This window comes from Callospermophilus lateralis, chromosome 1 (genome assembly GCF_048772815.1).
Source record: "Callospermophilus lateralis isolate mCalLat2 chromosome 1, mCalLat2.hap1, whole genome shotgun sequence".
Taxonomy (NCBI): domain Eukaryota; kingdom Metazoa; phylum Chordata; class Mammalia; order Rodentia; family Sciuridae; genus Callospermophilus; species Callospermophilus lateralis.
This window is the reverse complement of record NC_135305.1, coordinates 140,431,474-140,448,576: the sequence shown is the minus strand read 5'-3', so window position 1 is coordinate 140,448,576 and position 17,103 is coordinate 140,431,474. Positions and strand designations below refer to the sequence as shown.

Sequence of the window (17,103 nt, the reverse complement as noted above, 5' to 3'; positions counted from 1 at the left end):
TGAGCCACAACCGCAGCCCTAAAAATTGATTCTTAGTTTAGATTGTTTTAGCTTTATACACACAGTATTTATTTTAATACTAATGAAAATTGGAAGGGCAGTTTTTCATACCTCTGTTTCTGGTGAATTGTTAGAGGAACCCACTGGTGCAACAAAACTAACCCTCATGCCCCACATTCAATCAACATATCCTGCTGAATCACAGAAGTTTATTTCTTATTTCCAGAGCAGTATAGGATGACCATGTGAGTATGTATGGGTATGTGAGTGTGTATGTAGGTCCTCCTCTATGCTGGGGACCTAGCAGAGACCCACATTGACATGGTTTCCAAAGTCATCCATGCAAAGGAAAGAACCTGGAGGCAGGTGTCAGTGGGAGGTTAGGAGGTTTCTTATGGGCCTGGGTTGGAAATCTCTCCAATCCTCAGCTCACATGGCCCTGGCTAGACTCATGATCACCCCCAGCTGCAAAGGAGGTTGGGAAATATATCTAGTGTGCAACTGGAAGATGGGTCTGAGCTACTAGCAGTTACCTGTTCAACTTCACTTCCCTAATTGGTTTTCAACCTTAAACACTTGGCTGGAGACAGACTCCTCCAAGAAGCCCCATGACTCCCTACTCCCACAACATCCTACATGACCATTCCCTCCTCTTCAGGCAGCTTTGGACCTGAAGATAGGTCCCCCAGAGAGCCTAGCAGGGGTCTGGTCCACCCCAGAAACTCAGCCACCATAGGGATTTTTTTTTCTTCATAGTGCTGGGGTTGGAACCAGGACCTTACCCACACTAGGCAAGCACTCTTCCACTGAGCTACATGCCCAGTCTACCCTAGGGCTTTGGAAAGAAACTGTCTGACCTGGCAGATTTGGAGGGGACAGTTCCTATACCTAGTGGAAATACTCCTCACCCTCTCCTGTGTCTACTGTTTTCAAGTGTGCCCAGCCAATTAGAAGCCCTAGGGGGAGGCTGGAGGGCAGTAAGAGAGAAGTAGATGCTTCTTTCTGCTTCAGTTGATGGGGGAGTCTGCAGCAGGACTGATGTCCTTGTGACTCTGGTCAGGGTGAGCCAACAGGCCTGCATAGTTCCTGCTTCTGTGTGGATATGGGCTGATTCCAGGAGCACATCCCTCACTTTAATCCCTCTGCCTGGGGTGTCGCCAGAATCCTGTGGGTGCTTCACTGGCAATTAGATCCCCTGGCTCTCCTTGGATTACCATCTCTCCTATCCTGACTTATTCGAGGGGGATAGCATGCCACAGGGCTCTGATTTGGATGATCTGTCAGTCCAACTTGTGGGGGACCATTTGCAAATCTCCCGCTGTTGTCCATCCAGCAAGCTCTGTGGCTGCTGTTTGAGAGACCACCTCTCTGAGGTGGAGGTCCCCTACCTTTGATGTCTGTAGAGCATCTGTGCTTTGTTCTGGTACCTTCTGGTACCTTTGTAAGGGACTAGTAGTACCTCTATCTCCTTTGGGACCCTGGGAAAGCCCCTGTCAGGTGGCGGGACTTCCCATCCTGGCCTGCCCCTGGCAATGAAAATGTCTGGGGCTAAGGCCGCAGCCAGGGTGCCCTTTTCTCCTACTGGGTAGGGGATATAGGTCATGTCCTAGAGGGAGATAGGTTGGTCAGGGGATACTGAAGTTGTCCATGCTTTACTCAAATGCCATGGTGTAGCAGCATAGCCATCTTGGTTGGCCCCCTAACCCATCCACTGCTCCTTAGACACAACTACCAATCTCTCTCTTTGAGCCTGAGCACCCTCTCTGATAAATGAGAGCTCTGAGAATACAATCTGCTTTTTTTTTTAAAAAAAAAAAAAAAAAAAGAGAAGGCCTGACCATGTTGCCAGTCTGGCCCCAAACTCCTGGATTCAAGTAATTCTCCTGCCTCAGTCTCCTGAGTAGCTAGGACTACAGGTGTGTGTCACCATGGATGGAATATAACCTGTCTTTTACCCTGAATGGGACACCCTCTGCTAGACTTACTGAGCCATGAAGTTGCCCCAGCCCTCCTGGGCTCCTTGGGTGCCTGTACCTACATGTTCAGGCCTTGACCAGGAAACCAACCTTTTATTGACTGAGGTGGCTAACCTGGCCTGGTTTGGCACAGGGATGCACTGGGGACTCAGGCAATGGAAATGAGACTTTACCTCATCTGCAGAGAGGAAAGTACCAGCTCAATGGCCAAGTGGCAGGAAGCACTACCCTGCCCGGAGTTACAAGTTCAGAGGAGTCTAAGGACAAGGCGAGGAGGGATCTGGGAAGAAAGGACACTGACCTCATTATTCCTCTAATTTCTTGGATGACCCTTCATCCTTCCAATTCCTGTCAGCTGTTTCCTTATATAAGCTCCATCATGCTTGTCTTCCAGGAAGCCCTCCAGATGGGAACTGTCCCTGCCTCTCAGCTCTTCTATTTCTGTCCTGGACCCTTTACTAAGTGCAAGGCTCAGTGAGTGGGAGTCCTGAACTCTGTCACCAAACCTGCTTGCAGCAGGTTGTGGAGGAGATTGCCATCCCCAGCCATCTGGGACAGGGCACAGTTCTTTCCCCCAAAACATTCATTGATCCTACCCTCTGCTGCCTCCATGTGGTCACTCGTAGAACTGCAGGCTACACTGAAGCTTCCACTCTCTTACCACCCACAGTAGGTCACCTGTGGGCATCCTCAGCCCCATCATCCCCCATACTTTCTCCACCTAAGATCAAGATGCCTAACCCTTATTCAGAAACCTATCCACAAAAGAGACTTTGGGCTCTACTTTTCCTCCAGCTGGCTCCTAGTTTGTGCTTCCATGGTGTGCCACTCATAGTCTCAGAGGGCAGGTAAGGAGCTGCTCAGGTGGGCAGCAGTGTCATGTCTGTGTCTAGCTTCTGGACATTCCTGGGTGAAGGAAAATGAATCTCACTCACTCGAGGACTTAGGCATGGCCCTACTAATTATTGCCCAGCCAAGAAGCAGCCTCTTGCAGGGCAGTGCCAGGGTCATGATTAGGGACCAGCTTGCTGCAGGGCATACATTTCTTCTCAGAGAACACTAAGTGAGAGCAAAGGGACAGGAACCTGGGCTGGGAGATAGTGGGCATGGCCAGGCTGGATCTGCCCCTTCCTATCTCCTGAGTAACCAATGTGACATGGCCCTTCATTTCCTACCCCACAAGGTGGTCACTATTCTGGATCCCATTTTACACAAACAACACCTTTGTTTGTATGTGGTGCTGAGGACCGAACCCGGGCTGCAAGCATGCCAGGCGAGTGCGCTACTGCTTGAGCCACATCCCCAGCCCAAGAGTAGAAGTTTTAAGGAAATTGAGTCTCCCTGGGAGTCAATGAAGCAGACAGGACTTAGACCTTGATACTGTAGGTAGTGACTTCACAGGGTGACCATGGAACTCTCCAGAATAAAGCTACAGCATAAGCACCAGGACAGCAGGAAAGGAATACAGAAGGTTTGTTTTCTCCTTGTACAGGTGGGGGCAGGGGGTATTTCCAAGCAACATCCCAGAATAGGTAGAGATATAAGTCTGAGTGCAGAGAGAGGTCTCTTTCCTACTGGGGGACTTCCTCTCTACCTAGGGGGCCCTGAGGTCTCTCACAGCCTTGGGGTTGAGTCCACCTGAGGTTTCAGGCTGGGTCCGTGGTCTGGGCACCAAGACCGCTTGGCACTGAGGCCCCATGGGGGAGGGGCAGCAGATCTCAGTCTACCAGGGGTCATGCCACCGGTGTCAGGCTATGCAGAGTGAGGTATTAAAATCTGAGTTTCTGATGCAGAAATATTAGGGCTTGGGACACAAGCACTAGCACTAGCTTGGGACACAGGAAATGAGGTCTCAGGTCTTAGGAATTAGAACTGTGAGTAGTAGGGAAACAGAACAAGGGGTTGATGTCAGGGATTTGGAATTCCTAACACTAGGTATTCTGCCTCCATCTGAGATGACAGACTAGGTATATGGTCTTGAGTCCACAGGTGTTAAAGGCCCAGTTATCACGTGTTCACACCTAAGGATTTGAGAATCATAGGACTGATGGTTATGTTATTGGGAGTCCAGGGCCTTCACCTGGGAGGCTGGGTCTTGGCCCTGAGGTGACCCTGTGCTGCTGGCCAACCATGCTCCAGTCTCAGGGCTGCAAGCTCCACATGTTCCTGCAACGGAAATGAGGTTGGACCAGTCACAATTGTCCCACTGGCTGCCCCAGGATCCCAAGAAAGTTGAAGAGGGGGATAGGTAGGAGTCTGTGGGTGGGGCTCTCAACCTGGGTGGGGTCTCACATGTTGCCCTTCCTTCGTAGCAGCACATAGATGATAGAAACCAGTAGCACCACAGCCAGCCCTCCGAAGATGATACTCAGCAGTACCGTGTAGCTCCGTCCTGGTGAGTGGGCCAGAGTGGTGAGTGTAATCTAGGGCATGTGGGCATGCAGGGGTGGGAGGGTGCACAAGAGAGATATCCTCACCTAACTGGCACTCTGGTGTGGGTGTGGACCAGGTGCCGTCAGCCTGGCAGGTGCTGGTCTCTGCCCCAGCCAAGCTGAAGCCGCTGTTGCAATGGAAGTGCACAGTGGAGCCCACCAAGTACCTGAGTCCCTCCTTGTGCCCATTGGCAGGGGGAGCCAGCCAGCCACAGGACATCACTGCAGTAGGGGCAGAACATAGACAACAGGTCTAAGTTGCTGGCCACAGCATGCAGCTGGCCAGTACTAAAGGCCATATCCTAGTGCAAGGTGGATTCTCACTTGCCCAGGCCTCCTCTCTCCCACCCTTACCAGGCTGTAGGCTCTGCATTCGCTGCTGGTACAGTTGGTGGGCAACCAGTGTGGCATTTCCCACACTCAGGCTCCCAGTGGCTGCCACATCGAATTTGCAGAAATGGTCATTTCCACATAGTTTGACTGCCTCTTCTGCCTGGCTTGGGCTGAGAGTGGTCTTGTCTGGGAAGAGGGGCTCAAATGTGGGGTCATGCTTAGGTTGGTACACGAAGTTGTTAATCAAAAACCAGGAGTCATACGTGAACAGAGAAGAAGTGTTGTGTACTGCCCCTGTGGAGACAGGTTGCATGCCTGGGTGGACACAGCTTCGAGTAGTGGCCAAGGGTCTGATGTCCCCTTGGTCCACAGATCCTACCTGTGCCATGCTCCAATCCACCCTACCCCACTCCCAGCTCTGCTCATTCTGCCCAGTGTATTCCAAAGGGCCACTTACAGTCAGCCCCAAACTGGAACAGCTCCTGAGCACTGGCGTTCAGGGGCAGGACCCGTCCACTGCGTAGGGTGAAGTCATCGGTGGGGTCATTATTAAGTGTCCCAAGAAGGCCACGGGTGTGGGTCAGAAACTTATCAGGTAGCAGGATGGCCACACTCAGGAAAGGGCCCTGTATGCTGACCTCCAGGCCGGCCCCTGATGACAACATGATGGATACCTTGTCCTCAGCAGCCACTGACAGGAACAAGCCTGGGCACAGGTGAAAATGGACTTAGTCACTCCCTGTAGTCCTTGTGCCTTGTCCTCATCCTCACCACAACCCCAGAATGGGGTTGGAGGCACCTAAGAGGAAGAGGAGGGCTGACCTGTTGATTATGATATTCTACCATCTCCAGCATACACTTGCACCAGGAACCCAGATGCATCAGATTCTCCTGCAGAGAATCTCCCCATGCTGAGGCTGCATGTGGGGGCATGTGGGGACAGGGCACAGCCCCTTCCCCCAATACATTCATTGGTCTTGCAGCAGTTTTACCTGTCTCTGCCCTTTCTGCGGGTCTTTGTATACTCATTCCCTCTATCTCCATTGGGTACTATTTTGTTTGGAAGCCCCCTGAAGTAAGGGAATGGTGGTGGCAAGGGAATGGGACACTGAGGCTATTACTCATTTTTTTTGAGGGGGGGTACCAGGGATCAAACTCAGAGCACTTGACCACTGAGCCACATCCCAGCCCTATTTTGTAATTTATTTAGAGACAGGGTTTCATTGAGTTACTTAGGGCCTCACTTTTGCTGAGGCTGACTTTGAACTCGTGATCCTCCTGCCTCAGCCTCCTGAGCTGCTGGGATTACAGGGATGCACCACTGTGCCTGGCTGAGGCTGCTACTCTTGTGTGCCACTCTGAGCTGTGTTCTGAACTCTGCAGGCATGGCTTCCTTGCAATGGCCTGCCTGCCTGCCTCTTTCTTTCTTTCTTCCTTCTCCTTCTCTCCCTCTTTTCCTCTTTTTAGATTGAACCCAGGGGTGCTCTACCACTGAGCTAATCCCTCAGCCCTTTTAATTTTGAGATAAGGTCTCATTAAGTTTCTGAAGGCCTTGCTAAGGCTGAGGCTGGCTTGGAACTTACAATCTTTCTGCATCAGTCTTCTGAACACTGGTCCTATCACATCCAACTTGCAGGGCATTTTATGATGGAATGAGTGACCACAACAAACCAGTAGAGCCATGTGGGCCAGCAGTGAGTCCTGGCATGCTGGCCCCTAGACTTTTTTGGGCCATAAGGAGGTCCCATCCTTCAATTCTGGCCTCTCAGGGGTATGACATGGGTAACTTTATAGGTGTCAAGATGTGAGATCAGACCTCAGGCTGGACCCTGTACCTCTAGCCTAAGACAGCGATGGTCAAGTGCACAGATTCACCCACCCGGCTATGTTTTGCTGGACCTATCTCCAATCCCCAAGAAGCCTCCATCTTTGTTTCTGAGCCCTAGACACCACCCTAGTCCTTAGTCAGGGCTGGGAAGAGGCACAAAGTCCCTAAGGATACCTTCAACCCCTGGGCAGATCACTGAACTTATCTAGCCATGCCACTTACCCTTCAGGTCCATCCAGCTCTGCTCAGCAAAACTGAGCACCTCCTGATTCAGCAGCACTTCTAGGACCCAAGACCTTTTGGCCAGCCGCACCTCTACCACATCTGAGTTGCCCTCCTGGACAGCCACTGCAGTCAGCCCTGTGCCTCGGGCCTGTGAGCCTGGGGTAAGAGGTGCAGAATGGGGGCTGGGGCTGTAGCTCAGCAGTAGAACACTTGCCTAGCATGTGTGAGGCCCTGGGTTCAATCACCAACACCACATTAAAAATAAATAAATAAATAAAATAAAGATATTAAAAAAAAAAGAGATGCAGAATGGGGTTGTCTTGGTTCCTATTTTCCACCCTAGATGACCCACCACCACCCAGAGGCTGTGGGGCCCTGGTTTTACCATTGGTCATCATCCCTGGCTGAGCACGTGCTTGCACCCTCAGGTCTGTCAGCTCCGCCTCTAACAGCACATACTCGCCACGCCCATTGAATGTGAGGTTGGTGCCATCAAAGGTGACAAAGTGAGGATCCCCGAAGACGGAGGCTGGGGCAAGAGCAGATTAGACAGATTCCTCAGCACCTGGCCCTGCCCAGCCCTCCCTGGGGCTAGTGCTCAAGCTGGCACCTACCCAGGTGTGGGGGCCGGTAATTGCGGCAGTCGCTGGAGGGCCGCCGCTGCATGTAGCGGGAGCACTCGGGAGCCCAGAGGCAGCAATAATAGAAGCTGATGACATCATAGAGCCAGTGAGACATGCTGGGCACACGGGGTGGTGTGCGGTATGGGGGTGAGCCCCAGTCGTGGCCACGGTCCGGGGTGCTGCCACTGATGGAGTCTGCTGTTAGGAGCTGTGTGCCAGCTGCCGTGTAGCAGCACTGCTGACCTGAGGCATACTGGGGACTGGTAGGGGAAGGCAAGTCAGGAGCCTACCCCCAACCCCTGCCCTGTCCCTCATCTCTGGTCTAGTGGCTCACCTGGCTTGTACAGAGCGTACACAGTGCACGGCCCCAGGGTGGTAGGTGCAAACACTGCCATGCTCAATGTCACAGCCGTAGTCTGTCTGCAGAGTAGCCAGTGGCTGTCACCTGGGTTTTGCATCCTTTCCCTCCTTGGGCGCCAAACCCAAGGGGACCCTCTGAACCCAACCTCACCCCCTGAGGGTATTTGTCTCAGTGGGGAGGCTGGCCCCACCCATCCCCCAACACCCTCTCCCAAGCCCTAATGGGTTCAGGGGCTCACAAAATAGCGGCCAGAGTCAGCTCGGGCTTGGGCCAGGGTGCAGGGGCAGTCGGGCAACTCCTTCAGGAAGTTGGGCAGCTGGTCCTCCAGTGCCTCCCAGGCCAGACACTGTGCACGAGCCCAAGCCACAGAGTCCTCTCGGAAGTCATCACCCAGGTGCCAGGCCAGAGCATGATCGTTGGTCCAGAGTGCCAACACATCCCTATGATGGTGATGATTCATGAGTTAAGGGCCAGGCCAGGCATGGCCTGGGGTTTCCCAAGCAAGCACGATGGTCTACATATAGTTGGATGTCCCCAGCCCATTCTTTGTACTGAGGCCCTTACTTTTTCCCTAGATAATTTTTGCTGTCAACGATCCGCAGAGCACCCACTTTCCATCTCTGATAGTCAGGAGATGCAGGTTTTGGAGTGAAAGTGAAGAAGCCAGAGTTGGAAATGTTTGTGGCCAGGGTATACAGGTATGACCACTCTGCTGTCCAATTCTCTGAGTATGGCTTCCCTGAGGGAAGAGAGATTCTTGGTCAGCCCTAGGACTCCTCTGAAGACCCCTGGGGCAAGAGAGGAACCTGGACCCAGTCTCTAGCACTGAACAGCTTGACAGATGGATGGAAGGGCAATGGATAAACAGATGGTCCTCATGGAAGGGCTTGCTGGAATGTCAGGAATCCCTTGCTTTGGAGCTCCACCTTCTCCACTTCAGGGTCACTGTCCCTGTATCATGCCAAGCTCAGAGAGGAAGGATCAGATCCAGTTTCTCTTTTTCCAGCATAAGCCTCCTATCCAAAGGCCAGGGCAATCAAACCTTCTACTAGGCCTGGGGCCCAAACAACCAGTCATCCTTTCACCTCGCCTTCCCCATCATTCAGTCTAATAGACGTTACTGCTATTCTTCTTCCCTAGATTGATGTTTCTGGCTCCCGATCCTCCAAACCTGCCTGGAATTCCCTTCCTTTCTCTTCCACTTATAAGACCCCACTCCCACACCTAGGACACCCATTTTTGGGAGCCCAAAGCTCCAGATGCCTCCACCAGCCCTGGACCAGCCTCACCTGTCTCTTCGTAGCCCCACAGCTCAATGGTGACAGCCTGCGTCGGCAGTCTTGAGGTGTTCCAAGTGAGACTGAGGTTACCTGTGGTGCCTGGGGTGCCGTAGTATTGCCAGCGGGTCTCATTCACCAGCTGGCTCTTCTCTGTCTCTGACACTTTGTAGGGGTGCACTGTGCAGAGGCAGGTGAGGGGTAAGTGAAGGCCTGGGGCCTAGGTGGTGCAGGGGAGGAGGCCCTGAGGCTATAAGGTCTAGGGGGAACTCTCAAAAATAAAACACTTAAGCAGCTGGCTGACTTGTCCAGTCCCTCATAGAAGAAAAGGATAGCAAGGCTGGGAGAAATGAGGGCCTGACCTGGTCTGGCCTGGCTGAGCTGTGTGGCAAGCACTGGCCTACCTTGTTCAGGGACCCACTGCATCTCCACTCCTTATGGGCTGATACACCCATCTGGATACCAGGGGATGGGGTAATGAGATGGGGGAACACTTGTCCAAGGGACTGGTTCAGCCAGAGTGGCAGGTGGGTGGACTAAGTCTCGGTGTGCATAGATTAGCACTGGGGAAAGTCCCTATGGGCTAAGGATGTATGGGGGTGGGAACCAGGACCCACAGAGGGTGCATGCCATCTGGGGCCCACAGCCTGGACTGACTTGGTGGAGTGAGGGCTCACCAGCCAGCCAGGTGCCTGCATAAGGGAAGGAGCGACCATTGTCCATGGAGATGTTGAAGGGGATGCGACCACTCTCATAGAGCAAGGGTGATATACAGTGGACTTGCCCCAAGGAGTCCACATGACCAAGGGTCTGGATGCTCTCCTTAAACCTGTGGAAACAGAGCTAGTAGGAACAGCTGGGCCAGTGTGATCTGACCAACTCAAAGGCCCAAGTCCCCCACCTCCTTAGTAAACAGTGTAGCCAGCTGTCTCTGTGCCCTCCTGCCTGTTCTTGGTCCCAGGGCTCCACCCAGCCAGCCAGTGGGGCTGGGAATATGGGGCCTCCCACCTGCAGATCACACCATCTGTGGAGCTGAACCACTTGAGATGCTGCACCACAAAGTCCTTGCCACCCATCATGGAACCTGAGGATGGTGAAACCTCCAGGCAGAAATTCTGGAAGTCCAAGCAGCAGGTGCCAAGGCCTGAGCAGGTTGGGTGGCAGGAGCAGGGCCCATTCCGGTCCCCACAGCGCAAGGAACAGCTATCCTGGGCACCTGGAAAAGAAAATCCTGAGCATCTGGCTAAGGTACATGCTAGGCTTGCTGCTCTAAGCACAGGGCCTGCCTCTAATTTTCCCCAGAGTCAATTAAGGGAAGCATTCCCAGGGAGGAATGCTGGTTGTAACTGCTCTCCCTGGTCAGCATGTGGACAAAATGGAAAGCCATGAGTTCCATGGGGCTGGGGTCAACCTTAGCACAGATAATCCAGTGGAGTGACTAGAAAATAGTAAAATGAAGAAAAATGCCTCAGACATTCAACCTTATAGGGTCAGAAATAACTCTCAGGGATCTACTAGCTTTCAGACACTAAGGCCTTATAGCTCACAGGACAGGCATTCTGAGAAGGTCACAGTTGCCTGCATCTTTGACCTGGGCCTGGGGACCTTTTTTGGCTCTCAGATGGGTCTGTGGACAGTGTGCTATCTTGGGACTCCATAGTCTGGAGAAGGACACTTCTTGCTCACCAAGGCTGGGGTCTGGTCACATAGCCACGTTAAAGATCTAGGAGGGACTAGTGCCTGGGCCGAGCTTGACACATTTTACTTTCCCAGGGGGCAACAATAGAACTCCAAAGAGAGCCCCAACTTTAGGGAAGAAGGTCAGGGGTGTTTCCTTCCTCTTGAGGAAGAGGTGGGACATTTCTAATAGGGAGCCAAGGAATAGGGAGAAGGTAGTCAGGGGTGTGCCATGGGGAGCTGTGGAGGTCACGCCTAAGACTTGTCCTATGGATAATGGGGACCTGAGGTAGGGCAAAGACTGGGGTGGGGTGGAAGTACTCAAGTTAGAATTACATATCTCACTTGGCCCTACACCATCCCCCGCAACCAAATGAGGCCAGTCAAGGGCTGGGCCTGGGTTTGAGCCACCAGAATGTCCCTACTTAAGTGCAGTGCCTGGCATTCAAGAGTGGCAATAAATATTTATTGTCTCAAGTGGTGTGGGGAAGAGGCTTCTATATGCCAATAAGTGTGATAAAAGTGGCAGAAGGGTTGTGATACTTCCCTGCAAGATGGAAGACAGGGTGGGGTGGAGGACTGTGGGTGGGTGATGCCTCTCTGAACCTGAGGCCAGGGTCCCAACTCTGGAGTTCAGGCCTTCTGCTAGACTTTCTTGGGTTCAATCTAACCCTGATGAGGACTAACAAGCCTGCCTAGAGCTGGGAGGGAAATTGGGGGCTCTCCATATGCAATCACACTCTTCACTGGGATTTGGGGTGCAGGCCAAAGGCTCCGCTGCTCTCCCCTACCTCTCTTCTAGGCAGCCATGGCTTCCTGTCTCCCAGAAGCATAAGGCAGGCTCAGTCCAGACTTCTTTCCCATCCCTCAACCCTGGAGCTTCAGAATTTCTTCCCACTACTCCCAGCACAGTCATAGAGGCCCTGACAGATGGACAGAGGCCAAGCCCAGCGGGGCTTGGAACTGCTCTCCCTGGTCAGCATGTGGACAAAATGGAAAGCCATAAGTTCCATGGGGCTGGGGTCAACCTTAGCACAGATAATCCAGTGGAGAGATTGCATAATCTACCCCAAACCTGGCTGATTAGACAGGGGGACAGAAGCGGGTGGGAACATACCTGCTGTGGGCCTGGGCCCGGAGCCGGGGACTGTCTCCAGCAGCAGCAGGACCCAGGGCAGGAGGGCAAGCTTCATGGTGAGGTCTGGGTCTGTAGTCAGCAGCAGCAGCAGCAGCAGCAGCAGCAGTGCAGTGGCTCAGAGGCGGCAGGAGGCTCTTACTCCTTGCTGGCCTGGCCCCGCCTGCCTGCCCCGAGCTCTGAGGCACCGCCCCTCCCTTCCCCACCCCACCCGTCTCCCTTCCCACCCCACTTATTCCCCTCTCAAAGTCCACAGGTGCCTGAGTAGAACAGCAGAGCCCAACCTGCCCCGTTAGCACATTCCTGGCCCAAGCAAAGGACATGGGAGAGGGAAGAAACCCAGCCCTGGGACGTTGTGGGAGGGATATGGGGCTGAAGCCTCCAGCTGCAGAATCTGGCACGTGATGAGCCGGATGTTCAGAGGCTGCAGCTTGGATCCTGGGTCCCAGCCCATCCTACATAGAGGAGCTGAAGGGTGGGGTTCCTGAACGGGTGTTTGGCTGCGGGCAGGAGCTGTCAGGTCAGTCCCAGGTTGATCCTTGGCCAGAGGCAGCTCTGGGAGGATTCCTGTTGGAGGGAGGAAGGGGAGGGGAGGGGAGTTCCCTGAGATTGAGACAGGCCCATTCACAAGCTCAAGTGATCCTCCAACCTGGGCAGGGGAGCCCACAGATGCACAGCCTGCTGCAGGATGGGTGAATCTGGTCTGTGCTTGAGATTGGCAGGATTCCAGCCCCTGTGCCTTCTGGTCAGATTTCACATCCTCAATCAATTTCCTGCACGGAGGTGTTGCTAATTCCTCCTCAAAGTTTGGTGGGGTGAACAAGTAAGCAGATTCTAGCCAGGGCTCGCCCCTGGTGGGCATGTTGGTGTGTGGGAAGGAGCTGTCAGGTCAGTCTCAGGTTGATCCTTGGCTAGACAGCTCTGGGAGGATTCCTGTTGGAGGGAGAAAGGGGAAAGGAGGGGAGTTCCCTGAGACTGAGACAGGCCCATTCACAAAAATGTGATCCTCCAACCTGGACAAGGGAGCCCACAGATGCATAGCCTGCCCAACTACACCCACCCCTGAGCTGCCATTCATCAGAGTTTGCATAATCTCTTTAATCTTTGGGCAGATGAGGAAGCAAGATAGAGACAGCAGGGGACAAATCAGGCTTTTGGGAGCCCATGCAATCAGGGAGAGCTAAGTTCCAGGCCTGGGACTTCTCACTCAGGGTTTGCCACCTGGGCTGAATGTTAGGACAGGTCCTCCCCTACCCTAGCTGTCCTAAGAGGGTGTTTATTAACTTTGCAGCTAGTCTTGCACAGCACCAAGCTGAGGCCATCTGGGATGTGACCTGCCTCAGCCTGAGGCCCCATCAGTTCTTTATTCTTCCATTTCTCACCTAGGTCTGCCCCAAACTACTCAATGTTAGTGGTCACCCACCTGCTCCTCCCTTGGGTCCAGATCCAAAGAGAGAGACTGGCTCCTATTATAACAGTGGTCCATTTTATACTTTGAATATACCCCTTGCTGCTCTGCCACTGCTACTTATTTAAAAATATTTTTCAGGGTTGGGGATGTGGCTCAAGTGGTAACGTGCTCGCCTGGTGTGCGCGGGGTGCTGGGTTCAATCCTCAGCACCACATAAAAATAAAAGATGTTGTGTCCACCGAAACTGAAAAATTCTTTCCCTCTCTTAAAAAAATATTTTTCAGCTGGACACAATATCTTTCTTTTTCTTTTCTTTTTTTTTTTTTAATGTGGTGCTGAGGTTTGAACCCAGTGCCTCACACAGGCTAGGCAAGCATTCTACCTCTGAGCCTGCAACTTATCTTTTAAATGGAAGTTTCTTTTCTTTTTTAGGCTCCTCCCTAATCTCAGGGGGAAACAGGATTACCTTTCTTTCACATTTTAGGCAGATTTATCTGTTCTTGAGCACACACTCACCATAAGAACAAAGTAATCCAGACTTTGGAGATAGTACCAGTTCTCAGATATGACTATGTCCAAATGAACAAGTGAATTACAACTTCAACAGTGTACACGAGGAATGTAGCCTTTGAATCACCTCTTAAAATCCCCCTATTCCTGCTTATAGGTAGAATCACAGCCTCTGGGACAGAGTTCCCCTATGTTTCTCCTTTGCTAGCAAAGCAATAAAACTTTTTTTCCTATGTCTTCGTTATTGGATTGGCACTGAGGACAAGGACTGAGCTTTCAGTAACACTACTGAAACTGTCAGAGGAAGCTTATGGTTGGGGGAGTTGGAAAAGGGCAGAGTTGCTCCTGGGGAACCCCTGCCCCCATTCTATAATATTTGTGCAGCACAGAGGCATTTAATAAGAAGTCTGTAAGACCCTTACCTCCCAGAAGGGAGAAAGCCCCTTAATGCACAGGGTTGCTGAACACTAAGGGTACTTCCCTGAGGGGTGCCCTGCATTTGGATACTGATGTCCTGTGCCAGGAAGCAGCTTATACCCCAGCCTGGGTCAGGGCCGCGGGTGCTTTCATTCACATGGGCAAGGGCTGGCCTGAGGAACTGCTGGACCAGTTCTCATGTCCCAAGATGGCAGGTCCAGCCAGGATCCCCCTGGACTGGCATATCTCTAGTTCCAAATGGCCTAGGCTGGGGATCCAGGATAGTGCCCAGTTCCTGGTGCCTTTTCTCCTGGGAAGGGGCACCTACCTAGCAGTAAGGAGGTGCCCCATCTCCAACCTGGCCCAAAGTTTAGGGACAGATGGGTCTCTGAAGAGCAGAGAGGGAATGATAGTCGTAAAGGGCAAGTGTGAGCATTTGGAAACCGTACATCCTCAAAATAGACAGGCTTGGAGCCTGTGAAGGCAGGGTCAGCATTAGGGGCTTGTTTAAGGCTGTTGTCACCTTAAGATTCTTAGTAATTTTTGTACAAGAGGTTCACATTTCTATCTTGTGCTGGGCTCCACAACTTACGTGGCAGGTCCTATTGGGGTGGGAAGTATGATACCTCCCTCTGCATGGTGTTTCATTGCCAGTCCCTCTGGCATCCAGTGAACTCTGGGGACTTCCCAAATGCCCCTTTAGGCCCAGTGCTAGCCTTGCCTAGAGGCGTCTGCAGCATTCTATGACACTCTACATTCTCCAGACTTTTGTGGTGCCCAAGAGCTGAGCCTAAGAGAAGGAAAAGGTCAGAAACTAGGGACATCAACCTCCCGAAGTCTGGGGCCTCCCCACCTCCAGCCCCACTGGGAGAACAAAGCAGTGAAGACCATTGTTCCATCTTTATTAAAAAAGAACACCCCCCCCCCAAAAAAAAAAGGTGTGAGGCAAGCCTGGCCCAGGTGATGCCTCCATTGGGATCTAGGCAGAACCCACTTTGTCCTGGGGTCAGGTTGTAGGTACAGCCTGCTGGGCTAGGTATGAGCATGTTTACAAACATTCCATAGAAAATGATGCTGGCCCTGTTGTGCAGATACACCAATCCATCCTTACAGGGCTAAATTGGGCCTCCTCCTCTTCCTCTGGGCCCCCACACTGTGGGTGTGGACAGCCCAATCTGTGAACAGCAGGATGCTGGGAAGACAGGGCTGGTGGGCAGTGGAGGCTGCATGGGAAATAATACCCACTTAGGTTTCTGGCCTTGCTCAGGGTCTGGGCCAAAGGGGATTCCAGGCCCACCCTGTCCCCTTGGGTGTGGCTGTGGGGCTCCGGCAGGCCTTCCTCAGATGTCCATGTAGTCATCATCCTCATCTGTCTCACTCTCTAGTGAAGACTCCTGGCTGGATGTCTCCAGAACCTCCAGAGCTGGCTGACATAGGTTCTCCTTCCTCACGTTGGCAGCTGACTGGGCAGACAGGATGGCCGACTGCAGACAGGGCAGGGCACTGGTCAAGGATGCCTGGCCTACTATAGGCTTCTTGACTTTATCCAAGCCCCTCTTCTTCACAGCTCCTCCCTCCCCCCAATAACCCGAGCCCTTGCCCCAGGCTCCCATTTGCCCAATCCCCTGCCCTAAGACCCCCAAGAACCCAAGCCCCCACCCCAGGCTCCCTGTAATTGGTGCCCTCGGCCCAGTACTTATGATCACCTTTAGCTTCTGCTTAGTCTCCTCCGAGATGCTGCCTTTAGGGGAGAGCAGGGTCGGGGTGGGCGGTGTGACGGTGATCTCAGGAGGAAACTTGGTGGTGGCCGAGGGGATCACCAGCTTTGGCATGTTGGGCAGGAGGCGGGACTTGGCCCGGCTGGGCTCGGCCTTGCCTGGATGGCCCTCAGGTGGCTGAGTACTCCCACTGCTGGGGACCTTGGAGCTGGTAGCTGTGGGGGTGAGACCTCAGGGGCTGAACTTTGCTCGTAGCCTCTGGAGCCTGCCTGTCCCTCCCCTGCTCAGGATTCGGTTTCCCCTTTAGAAGATAGAGATACCCTGAGCATCTCTCTTCCTTGTTGCATTAGAAAGTGGGTGCCTTCTCTCAGCCCACTGGTCCTGGGCTTGCATGCCAATATGCTTGTACTGGCTGTCAGGCCCCCCAGGCCTCCACCCTGGTCAACTACTTCTCACCCATAGGGACTCAACTCTGGCTCTGGACCATGGGGTGCTGGGACTGTGATCCTGACCTGGGAGCACCATGAACTCTGAGAGCTCAGGGCCTGGGACATGGGAACATCCCTAAGCCTTCCCAGGGATTCCATGGCCCTCTCAGACATCACAGCTTACATGAACTGTTACATCCCCCAAACCATTCCAGGCCACAAGACAGTCAATCAGCCAGGTGTGGTCACTGAATCAGCCCTAGTACATCCACTTTCCCTTACACTCCAGGGAGAGTGAGGGGTTGTATTTTCCTGGATACCAGAAGAAGCCGCAGCAGTTGCAGGCTGCAGCTCTAGAGCCTGGCAGCCTCCAGGGAGTTGCGTGAGCTGGGAGAAGCACAGCAGGCCTGGCAGAGCTCCACATTCCTCTGCAGTCCCATGGCTTTAAAAGGAGTGGGGCTTACTCAGAGCCTAAGCCTGGTCACTGCAGGCTGGCGCCAGGTCTTACTGTCCTGAGTGGTCTGTGGGAGGCTCAGCCAGGGGGAGTTCCCAAGGGGCCTGAATGGGTAGGATGGCTGGTGGGAACATGCAGGACAGAGATTGGGGTTAGGCTGTCTCAGTGGACCATGGGGATGCCTCAGTGATCAAGCCAAGTTCTTCCCTATACATTTCTATTCTTCTCTTGTCCTATCTGGGTTTTGCAGTGGGCTGATGGCTAAGAGGCCCAATCAAAATGCCTGTCCTTGTTGGAA

At 53.0% G+C, this 17,103-nt stretch overlaps 2 protein-coding genes across 5 annotated transcripts in view; both read right to left on the bottom strand.

The window, feature by feature from the left end:
- Nucleotides 1-2,112: 2,112 nt before the first annotated feature.
- Susd2 (sushi domain containing 2) lies at nucleotides 2,113-11,925 on the bottom strand. Of its 2 annotated transcripts, none has more exons than XM_076867473.1 (15): nucleotides 11,850-11,925; nucleotides 10,064-10,271; nucleotides 9,733-9,884; nucleotides 9,068-9,235; nucleotides 8,343-8,517; nucleotides 8,017-8,218; nucleotides 7,752-7,837; nucleotides 7,409-7,677; nucleotides 7,180-7,323; nucleotides 6,792-6,950; nucleotides 5,199-5,447; nucleotides 4,763-5,035; nucleotides 4,454-4,630; nucleotides 4,253-4,368; nucleotides 2,113-4,142 (listed from the first exon to the last, which is right to left on the bottom strand). In XM_076867473.1, exons 1-14 carry the CDS (start codon nucleotides 11,923-11,925, stop codon nucleotides 4,265-4,267), a joined length of 2,442 nt encoding a protein of 813 aa, XP_076723588.1. In that variant the 3' UTR covers nucleotides 2,113-4,142; nucleotides 4,253-4,264. The 2 variants fall into 2 exon arrangements, with proteins under 2 accessions (XP_076723588.1, XP_076723581.1); XM_076867466.1 differs by having other exon boundaries at nucleotides 4,269-4,368.
- Nucleotides 11,926-15,092: 3,167 nt separating this feature from the next.
- Nucleotides 15,093-17,103, bottom strand: part of Cabin1 (calcineurin binding protein 1) — a 140,252-nt gene continuing 138,241 nt past the window's right edge. For all 3 annotated transcript variants that reach the window (XM_076866211.1, XM_076866293.1, XM_076866339.1), the window contains 2 exons: nucleotides 15,912-16,138; nucleotides 15,093-15,689 (listed from right to left, as the gene is read on the bottom strand). In XM_076866211.1, the coding sequence (XP_076722326.1) occupies nucleotides 15,546-15,689; nucleotides 15,912-16,138 (371 nt within the window). In that variant the 3' untranslated portion in view covers nucleotides 15,093-15,545. The remainder of the gene's footprint in view (nucleotides 15,690-15,911; nucleotides 16,139-17,103) is intronic.

What these genes read in the sequence shown, in the direction of transcription:
- Susd2 (XM_076867466.1), bottom strand. Translation starts at nt 11,925, where the DNA reads ATGAAGCTTGCCCTCCTGCCCTGGGTCCTGCTGCTGCTGGAGACAGTC. An exon ending in GAGCTGGATGGACCTGAAGG is followed by an intron (nt 5,448 to 6,791) that starts GTAAGTGGCATG and finishes ACCTGTGCCCAG; the next exon opens with GCTTGTTCCTGTCAGTGGCT. An exon ending in CACACCAGAGTGCCAGTTAG is followed by an intron (nt 4,369 to 4,453) that starts GTGAGGATATCT and finishes CCCACTCACCAG; the next exon opens with GACGGAGCTACACGGTACTG.